Genomic DNA, 14,669 nt, shown 5'->3' on the forward strand with positions numbered 1-14,669 from the left:
CTGTTGCCTCTAGGTTTGGGGTGGTCTCTGGATGCTCAGGCTGCCTAGATTCTAAGTGTTGCTGCTTCCACAGAAGTATTTTTTGTAAATAATGTATATTGATTTTTCTCACTTTTGTGTCTGTTTTAGCAAATCACAGATGAAGGTCTCATCACCATATGCAGAGGGTGTCATAAATTGCAGTCCCTCTGTGCCTCTGGGTGCTCCAATATCACAGATGCCATCCTGAACGCTCTAGGTCAGAACTGCCCTCGTCTTAGGTAAACATTGTTCATTTAGCTCAAAAAAATCAAGAGATGAAGAAGCTGCCTTTATCCATGTTTTTCCTTGGAATTTTGAAACTTTAAGGTCACTGCAAGGCCACTACCCTTCTAGCTGGCTATCTACTGGCTTTGTAAGTGACATGAATCAAGAATTGATCTTACTGGTCATGTAGGAAAAGTTAGTACTTTCTTAAAATTCCTTTCACTACTTCTTTGGTTTTTCGAGACAGGGTTTCTCTGTGTAGTCCTGGCTATCCTAGAACTCATTCTGTAGACTAGGCAGGCCTCGAACTCAAGGAGATTGCTTTCTCCACTTTTGAAAGCCCATCCTGAGGCTATTATGTTGTAATCAATGAAGAAAAATTTTAAACTTAGTTCTGCAGGAGACCCTCCTGTGTTGTGCTTATCCTCACTTATCTGTTCGTTTTTATTGAGCTGTACATTTCTCTCCTTTCCCTTCCCTTCCTCCACTCTTCCCCTTGACCCTCCTATTTTTTTATTTTTTATTCTCAGATGAGATTTATTCTCAGATAATCTTAAAATAGAGATTTTATTCTCTCTAGTATATAGCTCTGGCTGTTAGGTAAAGCAGGCTGGCCTCAAATTCGGAGATCTGCCTGCCTCTGCTTCCTGAGTGCTGGGATTAAAGGCGTGCGCCACCATGCCTAACTACGTTTATCATCTTTTAGAACAGCTACATTATTCTGTAGGTCTTATCTGCTTGAATATGGGAGTGTCTGGATGCTCACCCAGAGCGTTTCCATTCTGATGCACATTCAGATATGATACCACATTCAGAGCCGTGGTATTCCAGAAGAGCATACATGATGCCCCGTGACTTACAGTGATAGGTATTATTTTAGGTGCTTTATGAATGCTGATTCTTAACATATCCTAGAAGAGAAAGCCAGAGTCCAGGGGTGCCATTAAGTGCTTGAGTAAGGATTCCAAGACAGTTCCTCTGGCACAGAGCCCACAAAGGCACTTTCTCACACAGTAACAATTATAAAGTTTCAAATCTAAAGACTTTTTTGATGATTGCCTAGTGGTGGCCTAACTGTGGGTGCTGAAAGTACCTAGGTTATAGTGCCTTCAGTCTGAGAGTAGAGGTCTTCTCCGTGGCTGAGAAATAACCAAACATCCAGAAGACAGTGTGTCGGCCTTCTCTGCTTAAAGCCGGGGCTCTTCAGCTCCACCTTCATGTGTCTGTTCCATTGTGAGAGTTTCCAGCGCGGCTGTGGCCATGTTCACCATGCAGCATTTGTTTCCTCTTACCTGATGATGATTTACTGAGCTCTGATTTACCTTTCGGCTTCAGTTATAACTGAAGGGAATGTGACCTTTGGCACCATCACATAGCACAGCTGTTACCTGACTTTGCACAGAAAAGAGCAGCCTTTGATTTCCCAGGCCTGTGGGTATGAGGTCAGTGGTCAGCAGCTGGCTGAATAGGAGAGTGGCTGCCATCCTGGCTTTCTTCTGCATGCCCAGGAGACAGGCAGCTTTGAACACAGGACTTCATACCTGGGACAGACCTGTCCTCTCGTCGAGTTTTTAAAGCTCTTGAAATCTGCAGAGACCTACATGAAAGCCAGACTAGTTTACGTCAGCAGCAGATGAACTGAAGCCGAGTATTTATCTCCATCTCCTTTTGTTTTCTAGGAGCAGGCTGCCCTCTGGGTAAGCAGTGTGCCACCAAGGAAGCTTTTAATGCAGTTGGTCGTTAACTACAAGCTTCATTTATATTCCTCTGTATTCTTTGATTACATCACCCTGATATGTGGTATTGACAGGACCATTTTATGATAACCACATGAAAACAAACAGCAAGACCTGTGTACAGACTTGTTTAGTTATTAAAGTCACTGCGAATTATAAGCTGTCAGAATAAAAGATTGCTTTCTTAAATTCTTGCTGTTTTAGTAAAACCAGGTTTCATGACCCAAGACCTAACTTTCTTTTCACGTTGTTCTTTGAATAGAATACTGGAAGTGGCCAGATGTTCCCAGTTAACAGATGTGGGCTTCACTACTCTGGCGAGGGTGAGTATTTCCCTAGGTTCTACCTTATGTCCAAAGGTTTTCTTGGGGGTTTTTATTTTTGAGGAAGCAGCAAAAACAGTAGTATAGGTGTGAGACCAGGGTTGCGTTCTCTGCGGCTCTCTGAGCCTTCTTGTGCATGAGCTATTGACCTGATGTCCGCAGAAAAGGTGGTCAGCTCTGGAAGTGCAGACGTGCACTCTGATAAGGCTTGAATTTTCGTGTTTTCATGAGGATGGTGAATTGACCCAAGCCAAGGCTTCTGGTATTTCACAAGACTTTGATTTGGTGTGTGATTGAGCGAGAATAATGCTCAAGGGGATACAGGCCTGGTGACTATTACACCAGTCACTAGAGACTTTTGTGTATTTCCAGGGGATTTTAATACAGTGGTCTGTACAAATCACTGTAGAAAACCATCGTCTTTGGTGGTGGTTGTTTTGTTTGCGTGGTGAGACAGTGTTTTCCTGTGTAGCTTGCCTGTCCTGGAGCCCAGGTCTTCCTGGCTCGGTAACATTTAAATTAGATTGACTTCTGTCAGTATTAAAGAACAAGGGGGATGTAATTTGCCTTTAGGCCAGTCCATGAAGTACTGATGAGGTGAAAGCCAGCATACCTGGCTAAAATAAGGAATAGAACTTCCTCTCTTCCCCCAAAAAACAATTTTTATTGAGTTATTTTTTAGTTATGAAATATCTCTTTGGCCAGGCAGTGGTGGCCCTCCCCTTTAATCCCAGCCAACACTCAGGAGACAGAGGCAGGCAGATCTCCGTGAGTTTGAGGCCAGCCTGGTCTACAGAATGAGATACGGGATAGTCAAGGCTGTTACACAGAGAGACCCTAGTGGAAAACACACACACACACACACACACACACACACACACAAATAAATAAATAAATAAATAAATGAAAGATTAGCCTTGTATTAATTTTTAAAATGTTAAATAATTGAGACATTTTAGTGTAGTCAAAGCCTTCTTAAATTTATGATTTAATCAGGGATGATGATGGACATTTATAATTAATCACGGCCCTTGGAACTGCGGCAGGTGGGTCATGGATTTGAAGGTAATCTGGGCCACACAGCCAAATCCTATCTCAAAAAACAAAAAGATATAATAGAAAAACTGGGTAGCAGCCAGGCAGTGGGGGCGCACGCCTTTAATCCCAGCACTCGGGAGGCAGACGCAGTTGGATCTCTCTGAGTTTGAGGCCAGTGGTCTACAAGAGCTAGTTCCAGGACAGCCAGGGCCATTTCATAGAGAAACCCTGTTTCAAAAAACTAAAATTGAAAATGACACTAGGCTCACAACAACTCTGAAATACCAAGACTTGCAAAGTGTGTTTAATACATACAGTCCCTTAGCTTTTTTGACTTTTGTGGTTTGCAGTGTTTAAAATTTGCACTGAATTATCTGTCATTGTCCTTTATAGAACTGCCACGAGCTCGAGAAGATGGACCTGGAAGAGTGTGTTCAGGTGAGGGGTTTGTTCTCGGGGACAGTGTGTCTGAATGTCTGAAGCTTTCCCTTACAGAGGACACTGACGTACTTGACAGTGTCACTGATTGTCCAGCCCCCCAGGAAAGTCATTGACCAGGTGCTGCATCGCAGCTACTGTGGATTAGTGGATTAGTATCTCCCGTCCATTCAGCTCATGTTTGTGCCTCAGCACCCCCTGCATCTTTACTGTGTGAGTACCTCTGCCCTCCCCAGTTCTCTCTCTGCTCTCGGCTGTGTGTAATAGAAGTACAGGTTGGAGAGGAGTTTGAAAAGAGGCAAACTTGGGGTTTATTTCCAGTCCTAGGATCACTCTGAAACATCTTTCTCCTATCACAGTCGTAATCCTCTCGGGTTCCAGAAGGGACTCCAATTGTCCTCTGTGCTGGTTTGCCTTAAGGAGGTGTGGGGCCAGATACCTAAAAATTTAAGGGTGCTTTGGTATTAATTTTTAATGGATCATATACTCTGGCTTTTCCCTCTTCTGGTCCAAAGAAAGGACATCATTAAAGTCTGGTGAATAGGAGCTCTTAAGAGGACAGATTTTGATTTAGTTTAAAATACTCAGATGGCTAATTAAAATATCACACAATTTGAAAGAAACTGAACAAAATTTTAAACAGTGAACCCAGAAAAGGTTTTTAGAAGCCTGGCAATTTAGGCAAATCTTAGAGAAATATTTTTTTTCAAAAGCAAGGAGTTGTCTGAGTTAGCAACCCCATAATAGTATCAATTACCTTTGAAGTTTGATGTCTATATTGTATATGTGTATTGCATACGCATGTGCACAGTGAGCCACAGAGGCCAGAAGAGGGTGTATTAGATTCCTGTGAGCTGACTGACTCAAGTGTTGCTGTCTAACCTCCCGTCAGTCCTTGGGATAGAGTCATACTCTTAACCAATGAGTCAGCCCTCTGTAGGCTCCTGACCACTGTGTGTTAAAGACGATGTTTGAGAAATAAATATCTGTAAAGATGGAGATTAGAAAGCCTGGGTGTTTTTGCTTGTCATCTCTGTTTTCTACCGGCTCTAGTAGCTTGGAGCACAAAGCCGAAGGGTGTGTCGTTTAATGACACTTGAACTACAGAGCACAGTTCATGAATTGCGTCTAAGCTGATAAAATTTTACCCATTTGTTTTTTCAGATCACAGACAGCACATTAATCCAGCTTTCTATACACTGTCCTCGGCTTCAAGTATTGGTGAGTTTTACTTTCACTGTCTTGTATTTTAAATTTATGTTTTGTTTTTTTTTTGTTTGTTTGTTTGTTTTTCGAGACAGGGTTTCTCTGTGGTTTTGGAGCCTGTCCTGGAACTAGCTCTTGTAGACCAGGCTGGTCTCGAACTCACAGAGATCCGCCTGCCTCTGCCTCCTGAGTGCTGGGATTAAAGGCGTGCGCCACCATCACCCAGCTAATTTATGTATTTATTTATTCAAAAAACTAGATTTATTTACTTTATGTGTATGGATGTTTTGCCTCCACGCATGTTTATGAAACAAGTGAGTACTAGGAATTGAACTCAGGCCCTCTCTAACCTGTTATTGTGTGCACATGTGTGCCATGACGCACACGTGCAGGTCAGAGAACAACCTTCTGGAGTTAATTCCCTTCTGCCACCTCTGCGTGGACTCAGGTCACCAGGCTTGGCAAGGTCCTCTCACTGTCCCCGCCTTAGCGTGTTCTGTGTTACTGTATCTTACCAGTTACATTGCTAACCATGTGTGATGCTGTGTGTCTGTGCCCAGCACTCAGGAGGCTGAGGCAGGAGAACCCAGAGTTTGGGGCCGTCCTGGGTTATATAGTAATATGCATTTGTAGCGCAAAAACCCAGGATTGAGCCATGTCTTCCAGGACAAGCTCCTCTGACTCTGTAGCAGGTGTTTTGGTTGATGTCTCTGTATCCAGAACAGAATACAGAACACTGTATATTTGGCGAGCCCTGTGTTCTCAGTTCCCCAGAACTAGAGTTGAAGAGAAACCGGTCAGATTACGTGTGATGCTAGTTCCTGATAGCTGTAAAGGTCATCCTTAGCTAGTTGTTAATTTGTGCCCTGAGTCAGATACTCAGTATTTAGTTCCGATTTCCTAAAACGTTGAATATGAAAAGCTTGAGCCCTGTCTTTCCTACAGGTATGAAGTGTTAATTTGGGAAGTGGACTTTTTTTTTTGGAGGCACCATGGTCTCACTGTGTAGTCCTAGCTGGCCTGGAATTTCCTGTGCAGACCAGGCTGACCTTGAACTCACAGAGATCCTCCTGTCTCTGCTGGCATTAAAGGGGGTGTACCTGGCTGTCTTATTTCATGAGGTTGTTCACAATCACTCCATGAATTCACAAAATATATTTAGAATTAGGCTGGAAACAAAAGCCAGTCATACATGCTGAAAGCAGACCATCAGCTCTGGTCTGCATTCCTGCTTCATCATGAGTGGCTCTAGGTGGCTTTGTAGTCACCAGGATGAACCAGAAGGGTCTGGGTTGGAACTGGACATAAGCCAGAAGATGCCTGGTTGCCATCTTTGCTCTCTGGTTACAGAGTCTCTCTCACTGTGAGCTGGTCACAGATGATGGAATTCGTCACCTGGGGAATGGGGCCTGCGCCCATGACCAGCTGGAGGTGATTGAGCTGGACAACTGCCCTCTAATCACCGATGCGTCCCTGGAACACTTGAAGAGCTGTCACAGCCTTGAGCGGATAGAGCTCTATGACTGCCAGCAAATCACACGGGCTGGAATCAAGAGACTCAGGGTAAAGCCGCACTGCTCCTCAGCCCCTCCCCATCTCCTTCTTGTCTCACCTGTTCTTTTTTCAGATTTAGAGTCTCGTGATTTCTTTGTTTTGTTTAATTTTCTTGATTATTTAGCAGAGGAAGAAAAACTAACAATCTAAAAAAACCGCATGCCAGAATCTGGTCCTAAAGGGAAGGGAGTATCTGACGAGGCGTGCATCCTGGTAGTCAGAGGGCTGAGAGCAGAATCAAGTGCAGAGCCATTAGGACTGCGGAGTGAGCTCAGCATCCATGTAGGCTAGGAATGTAGTTTAGGGGTAGAGAGCTTGCCTAACATGTACAGGGAGAGGTGAACACGGAGAAAGAGGGGGAGATAGATATGGAAAATTGGAACATCTCCACACTTGCTGCAAGATAAACATGTAACGACTACAGCTCCTCTCTCAACAGAGAAAAAGGCTCCTAGAATAGCGGAGACCTTGCATCAACAGGGTGGACAGTCACAGGCTAGCTTGAGCAGTGTTTCCTGGTATCATGTAGCACAGACCGACTTTGATTGAATTCAATGTGTAGTAGAAGATAGCCTTGAACTCATAATTTTCCTGCCTCCTCTTACTTGCTAAGATTAGAGGTCTGTACCTCCAAGCCTGGCTTAGAGCCTCCACTGTGGCAACCTGTGTGTGGTGCCTGGACCTGACTATCTGGAGGCTCGCCATCTCTGGTTCCGTTTACTGAGCTGAGGAGTGTGTCTAGAGATGATACTTAGTAAGAACCACACTGCCTTAAGCCTAGTAAGTATTCAGACATAGTAAAGACTAGGAAGACGTTTTAATTCAAAAAGTAATCATTTTAAACTTGTCTCGTTTCTTCCAGCTATGGGATTCTAACTATGAATCTCTCTGGGACAAAGTGAAAGCTTAGAATTGTTTTCATTCCCATCCGCCTCCACAGGGCAGATAGAGCCCGGGGCACCTCACACCCTAAGTAGTGCTGAGCCAGTCCTGTTCTCCCGCCCTTCAGCCCCTTGGCTCCTCTGAGAAACAACATTGCTCCTTCTGTCTAAGCACTTTCTGAGTAATGTTTCTGTCTTGTTGCAGACCCACTTACCCAACATTAAAGTCCATGCCTACTTCGCACCTGTCACTCCACCCCCGTCAGTAGGGGGCAGCAGACAGCGCTTCTGCAGGTGCTGCATCATCCTATGACGGTGCAGGTGTCAGCCTCGGTGAACTGAGTATTTAAGGACACTGCTAGACGTGCCGTGGAGTCTCCAGTGGAAGCAATCCCAGCATTCTGGGCAGGGTTCCAAAGCGAGGGCAGCGTCCAGATCCCCAGAGCCGCACATACACAGGCACATGCCCTCACCCCATCTGCTGCAGTTCTGTGACCGTGGCACCGAAGTTCATACTGGCTGTAAGAAGTGGATTGGTAAAGCCTAACCATTCCCGTTGGACATGCCCAGAAGAAATCTTAGGCCATGGTAGAGGGAGGGGACATTCCAGCAAAACCCAGTGTTACTGCTACTGTGGTTTATTTTATTAAGGGGTTTCTGTGGGGATTTTGAATCAGTAACTGCAATCTTCCAGGGTGAAAGGTAGCATGGAAAAACAATATATGATGTATCCAGGGACCAGAAAGAAAATTTCTTTGCATCCTAGAAATGGTAGCTATCCATTGGGAGATGCTTATGCAACTTCTGTGCTTCCTTGTTTCCATGCCAACATGCTGAGCATGCTCACAAAGAAGGCTCGTCCATTCATCTGATATTTTAGTATTTGGCCCAGAGGTTTCCTTAGCAGCTATATATTGAAATTGCTGGGGTCCACATGTGATCACTTTTACTTCCCTGCTCAGTTCGTCACTGTCACCGTGCTCTGCTCACTGCTGCACCCTGGCTGTCCATCCCCGGTCCCCAGTCGTAGTTTGCTGCTCACACTCAGTTGTTACTCCTTTGCTGGTTGTTTACAGTTTGCATTTTGGATGATTAGTTGGGGTTACCAAACATTTTTAAAAGAAACATCAATAAATATTTTTTTAATCTAAATTTTACTATTAGGGGACCTGCCTGAATCTTTGCCAGTCTAGAAGGAAACTCTAACAAGAGCAGGGAAGTTAGGCTAAGAAAGAGTTGAACTGTTTTGATGAAAAGAAACTCAGCCTTTTGGTTTCTGTTGTGTCTTTGCACGGTGTGCTCAGTGCGCCCTGCACATTTCCCTCTCCCAAACCTGGTGAGTGTATTAAGAAGAGAGAAGTGCATTATTCATGTGGAGTGCAGGGCGAAACCCCACTACCCACGTGCAGCAGTGCTGGGGGGCGGGGGTCTGTGGTTAGTTTCTGGAGCCCCTCCCCCATTTAATCCCATGGGGATGCGAGAAGAGCCCTGTAACAGTCAGCTGCCTGTGTGAGTGTTGGCGGGATTGAACCTAATGCTGGCACCTCAGAAGACCCAAACGTAGCAGCTAACACTCTCTCTCTTGTTGCAGCCTTCCTCTGAGTGTGGTATGAAGGCAGCCAGATGGGGCCATTGGGGCAGCCAGAGAACCTCGAGAAGGGAGTAAGAGGCTCGGGGTCTATACCGAGCCTGGGACCTGCCCCCATCCCACTCCCCTCTCCTGAGCTGAGAAAGGGGTTTAGTATCTGGCTTATTAAGAAGAAGCCTCTTCACAAAAACTCACACAAAACGAGCGAAATGAAATGAGTTTCTAAAGCATATTTCTAAACTCCAATGTTAGAGGCCTTGCGTGATGTTTAACAGGGTGTTGGGGGAAAGGCTTTTAGGAGGTAGATGTGCAAGCCAGTATGATCCCAGGATGTTCAGAGGACTGGTTTACTGCTATAGGTACTGGTTCTACCAGAATATATAAGAATAAAATCTGATTAATTTCTCCATTAATGTAGAAAACAATCAGATGAAAAGGTCCTAGAATTCTATACTACCAGATTTATTTATCATATTAAACTTATTTAAAATCTTATTTTATTATGTTCTTTTGAAAACTAAATTACTTATGTTTTTTTATTCCTTCTCCCCTCATGTTCAAATTACCCTGCAGGAAATTTCTTTTTTCCCTCGGAGACCATTTGTTATGTTGCTGACTGGTATCGGCACCTGGGCTCCAGTTCCCTTCCACCTCAGCCAGCATCCTGAGTGGATGGCGCTGCAGAGGCTCTTACATCTGTGTACACCCCACCCCCAGAGACCAAGTCTTACTCTGTAGCCCCGGCTGACCTGGAATTTGTGATTGTCTTTCTGCCTCGGCTTCCCAAATGCTAAGATGATAGGTGTGAGCCACCATGTCAGATTGACTACACTTTTAAAGTTAGACTCGGTGTGCACACATAGACATACACACGTTCCCAGGTGTATTTAGGGTTGGATCCCTAGGGGTCTCATGCAAAACCAAAAGAAACTGAGGGAGCATCAGCTCTAGACTATGTTGTTTGATTCCCCCCCCCCAAGTGCCTAACAAGTTGATATTAAACCCTGAATACTAATGGTTTCATAGACAGACATTTGAATTGCCCAAGTCTTGGCCACTCAGGTACTTCTTTTTTTCCATCAAAGTTTGAATGAGTCTGTTACCCACCAGTATGTCAAAGGTCTGGAAAATGCTGTTTTTCTTAGAGTGTGTTGCCACATGCAGGTTCATTGGATTTGTCTTGGTGATCTCTGCTGTTAAGACAAATCCCAACCTTTCTGGACAAAGAACACAAGTCAAAAAGGGCAGGTCTGTGGATGTACAGCCCTGGCTGCATACGGTCAGGCAGGAGACATGTTCCTTTCTCAAGTCACATCAGACCCATCATGCTTGGAGGAAAGTAGATTGTTTTTTCAAGTGTTGATTTGAATCCTACACCAGCTTGTTACACTAAGACTCAATGGTAAGTTTCAATCAGGTAGAAAGCCCTGATACCTGAATATATATAAATGCTTCCTGTCTATACGTGCAGAATACTTCTAAGAATTCAGTAGGGTTTTGGCTTGATTGATTGGGTTTGAGGTTGTTTTCGGGGCCATGGCTGGAAGCAAGGGCCCTTGCCCACAGTGAGTATGTTCTCTCATTGAGCTGTAGTCCCAGCCCTAGTAAAACTCACTATGAAAATGCCCCTCTGGGAAAGCCTGCCGGAGGCTGCCAGGCTGATTCGGGAGGGAGATGATCTTAGCGCTGCCAGCGATGGCGCTGCACACACTGCTCAGCCGCCCTACTGAGGTAGTTAGCCATTTCTTCCAGCACCCGCCCTGGCCCTCTGTTAAAACCTCTTTCTTGTGGGGTATGTCCGGTCTAGCTAATCTTGGGATCCCTCTTCCTGGTCTGAGCCAGCTATCAAGGACAGCTGTGAATCCTGACGCCGTCAAGTGGAAGTAGCTCAGGTCATTTCTTACTTGATGGTTCTTGGTGTTTGGTTTTTGACTTTGAATTAAATTTGAGGTCAAACTGATGGTTCTAAAAGACTAAAGGGACATAACTTCTGTCTTCCCCAGTATTTGGTATATGAAAGCACACTATAGGTTGATTTAGCACATGTAAGTCAAAAATGGCGTTTTAAGCATCTCTAAGGGAAACTTGGTAGATAACTTACCATGTTCTTTTGGGGGCATTCTATGCTGTTTGGAATGTTTGTTGTAACTCATTCATCATGAATGAGTGCTGTGGTCACTGAGGTCCGGTCTGGACTGTTTGGAGCTGTGAAGCCCTGATGTCCATTTGATTTTGCTCAGTTATCTTGTAAAATGTGTTTGGAACATTCCTTGACCTGACATGGCTAGGAAGTGTGAGAGCTGTCACTGGAAAGAGGAGAGGGACTTCCTGTCTGTCGTGTGGGCAACCTTGTTGGTGGCAGCTTTGAAACCAGAAACATGATTGCTCATTGGCTGAAATGGCTCAGCAGGTGCATGTGTTTGTTGGACACACTGACCCCCGAGCTGTGACAGTGAAGGGAAGGCTGGCTGCTGGGATACAGGGTTTCTCTTTGTAGCTGTCCTGAGACTAGCTCTGTAGACCAGACTGACCTCGAGCTCACAGACATCCGCCTGCCTCTTCCTCCAGAGTGCTGGGATTAAAGGTGTGTGTGTCACCACTGCCTGGCAATAAATAAAATTCTCAAAAAAAAAAAACAACAAAAAACAAGGCTCTGCAAGTCAGACAGCTCATCTAGTTGGCATCAGTGAGAGGGCAGACGAGGAAAGAGCCCTGTTGGACCTTTCTGCCTTGTACAGATGGGTTTCCGTCCCGGGGGTCTTGCTGACAGGCCAGGGATGAGCCCAGCCTTGTCTGAGAAGAGCTAGATGTTTGGTTGGAGGTCTTAAAGCAGAAACCCTTAAATGACCTGAGGACAAAAACTTCTAAATCAAGGATGAGGGGGAGTAAGAATCTCACTTCCTCACCTTTATTTTTATCTTAAATTTGCATTGGAAGATGCAGAAAACTGAGTATCAATAGGGTGTGATTAGCCCTGCTGGTTTGAGAATAAAATTTGGCTGTAAGTGCTGTATCCACGTGTCCCGACTACATCTTCATTCTCTAGCAGAGAATAGATGTTGTCTCAGCACCAGCTGCTTCAACCCTACCTTCTTATTCTCACCTGCCAGGAACTACCACAAGAGGCAGGCGAGCTTTTTAATATGAAGGGCTTCTGCAGCCTCCCACTCAAGCCAAGTGGACCCGTGTTGTCTGTTTCAGTTTCTGCATCTCTGGAGGCTGTGATCTGTCCAGGGCATTTAGGAAAGTCAGTATTAGCCTCTCACTTGAGTCTGAGCAAATCTTGGGAATTCAAGAAAGTTGCATGTAATATTCAGGAGGAAAAGGCTTTTGTTACGCAGCTCACATGCGGGATGCTGAAGAGCACCCTTTTGCCATCCTCCATCTCTGCCCCGTGAGCGTTTGGTCTAAGAGTTGAAACTAGGAGTTTATGGATGAGTGTCAGCCCTTCTCAGCCGGCGTGGCACATGGAACAGAAACCCCAGAAACCTAGTGGGTGACCTTCTCTGTTGTGTGTTTTTATTTTGAAGAGTTGGCATGCAGAAATGGCAGGCAGGGCTCACGGGAGAGGATTAGTCTAGAGCTGGGATGCGCTGCCTCAGGAAGAGCATCTGTCGTGAGCTCTAGGACCGCTGCTTCCTGCCTGACACGTTCACTGTGTGTTGTCTTCAGCTCGTCACTCCTTGCCCCTGGTGGCAAGAAGGGCTTTCCTGATGCTCTGGGCGCGAGTGTGGGACAGTGAATACAGTCTTCATCCCAGGAAGAGATCAGGGGACAGGAGTGTCTCCTGTCCAACCCCCAGAACCAGATCTAAGATCTCTGCTCCACTAACTACCTGTGTTAGCTCGGATCTGCCCTGAGTCGCTGCTTTTCTGTTTCCTCCCTTAGCCTAACACTTCTCAGCCCCTGAAACATCCATCCACTCATTTTCATGTCACTAAAGAATGAGGACCTCCAAAGTCTTAGAAAAATCTACTTGAAAATGACTGGTCTGTGGTTAGCTTACTGCTCTCCTGAGAGACACATGACCCCCAGTACCAGACCCGTGCTGTGCTCTCTGGGTTTCCATAGAAGGTGTGTCTCCTGTACACAGGATCATTTCTTACCTAGTTTTGATGACTGTTAATCTCTAACAAATTTAGGAAGGGGTGAGCCTGATATCTTTGACCTCACCCCCAATCCCTTGCCACACCCCTACATGATGCACTTACTACTAGATCCTACTGGCCTGTGTTCTGTAAGCTTTAGGCCAGCTCTTCCTCCCTGTGATGTGACCCCTAAAAATCAGTGATCGCCACTTCAAAAGGTGTCTGGAAGAGGCTACAACTTGCCTTTCTCCTCAGTCCCTGTTTTATCCACTCTGGCTGCCTCCTGTTTCCTCCCAGGCATTATTTCCAGTTACTGTTTCCTGATGGTTCTGCTCACCTTACCTCCCTTCCAGTGAGCCTGAGAGCACAGACCTGAGTGCTGGCCTGTGCAGAGCTCAGAGCACTGTGAGGACCGCCCCTTCCTGTCTGACTGCTCAGGGCCAGAGATGATGAGTACCTGGTGCTGTCTGAGGAGCTCTTCACTCCTGCACCCCTTCCGCCGACTCCCTGTGCCCCAGCTGCCGGGCCTGACCTGGACATTGTACAGGAGCAGCTGCTTGCTTGTTTCTCACCAGGCCTGCGCCAACACTCAGCCACTCCCCAGGCCCCGCACAGTTCCCCAGTGGGGACTTACCAGGTTCCATTAGCTAAGTGACTGTATGTACAATACTTCCAGCACCCAAGGATGTGGGGGTGGGGAAGATTGTTTTAAATAAGTAAAATCTACGGAGGCAGTAGACGGTTCTTTTTGCTTTAAAAATCTTTGGACTAAAGAAATGTTTTTATATATATAAATATAAAAAGTAAATCGGTTATGTAACTATTATTGTTTCCTGTATGTTCTAATTTTGTTTTATGATGTAATTAAAGGAAATAAGCTGTGAAGACTTTTCATTTTCCTATGGGAAGAGCCTGACTCTGGACTGCGAATCCTAGTGCGGCCCTAGAGCTGCAGAGGCTCTTGGGGCGGCATCCTTGCTTTGTAAATATTCCTTACTATCTTCGTTCACGTCATGGTATAAATGAGAGCCGCCTTAACTGGGTTCAGCTCAGCAGTCCGGAGCACTGGCTGCCCTTGCAGAGGACCAGGGAGCAGTTCATAGCACAGGTGTGGCAGCTCGAACTGCCTGGAACTCCAGTTCTGGGGAGCTGATGCCCTCCACAGGCACCATGTGCATGTCTTGTTCTGCACGGTTGTGAGCCTGATGTGGGTCCTCTGCAAAAGCAGCAAGTGCTCCTAACCTCTGAACCAGACACAGTCTCTCCTTGACGGGCCTGGCACTTAATATGCAGACCAAACTGGCTTCAAACTCAAAAGATCTGAAGAACTTGCCTCCTGAGTTTCAAGACTGAAGGCATATGCCACCATGCCTCGCCTTAATAAACTTAATAAATTTCTAACTGGAACCTGAAGTCTCAGAATGTAAATCAGTGGCAGGATGCTTATGTGTGCCCGGGTCCATCCCCAGCACTGCCCCTTGACCTGAACCCCTGATTTCTGGGCAGGACTTGCCTTTCCCTTGTCAAGGAAGGGGTGGGATCAGGTGGAGTGAGTGCAGAGAGATGCATGC

The 14,669-nt window shown here is 45.7% G+C and overlaps 1 protein-coding gene across 1 annotated transcript in view; it reads left to right on the forward strand.

Moving 5' to 3' along the window:
- The window catches only part of LOC121456136 (F-box/LRR-repeat protein 20-like), a 71,596-nt gene extending 57,613 nt beyond the window's left edge, over positions 1-13,983 (forward strand). The window contains 6 exon segments of the mRNA XM_041663988.1: positions 130-260; positions 2,245-2,305; positions 3,737-3,781; positions 4,946-5,002; positions 6,338-6,550; positions 7,628-13,983. Coding sequence (XP_041519922.1) covers positions 130-260; positions 2,245-2,305; positions 3,737-3,781; positions 4,946-5,002; positions 6,338-6,550; positions 7,628-7,735 — 615 coding nt within the window. The 3' untranslated portion in view covers positions 7,736-13,983.
- Positions 13,984-14,669: the final 686 nt, after the last annotated feature.

Source organism: Microtus oregoni, unplaced genomic scaffold (genome assembly GCF_018167655.1).
Source record: "Microtus oregoni isolate MIOR12 unplaced genomic scaffold, Mior012 000015F_ref0000493, whole genome shotgun sequence".
Taxonomy (NCBI): Eukaryota; Metazoa; Chordata; class Mammalia; order Rodentia; family Cricetidae; genus Microtus; species Microtus oregoni.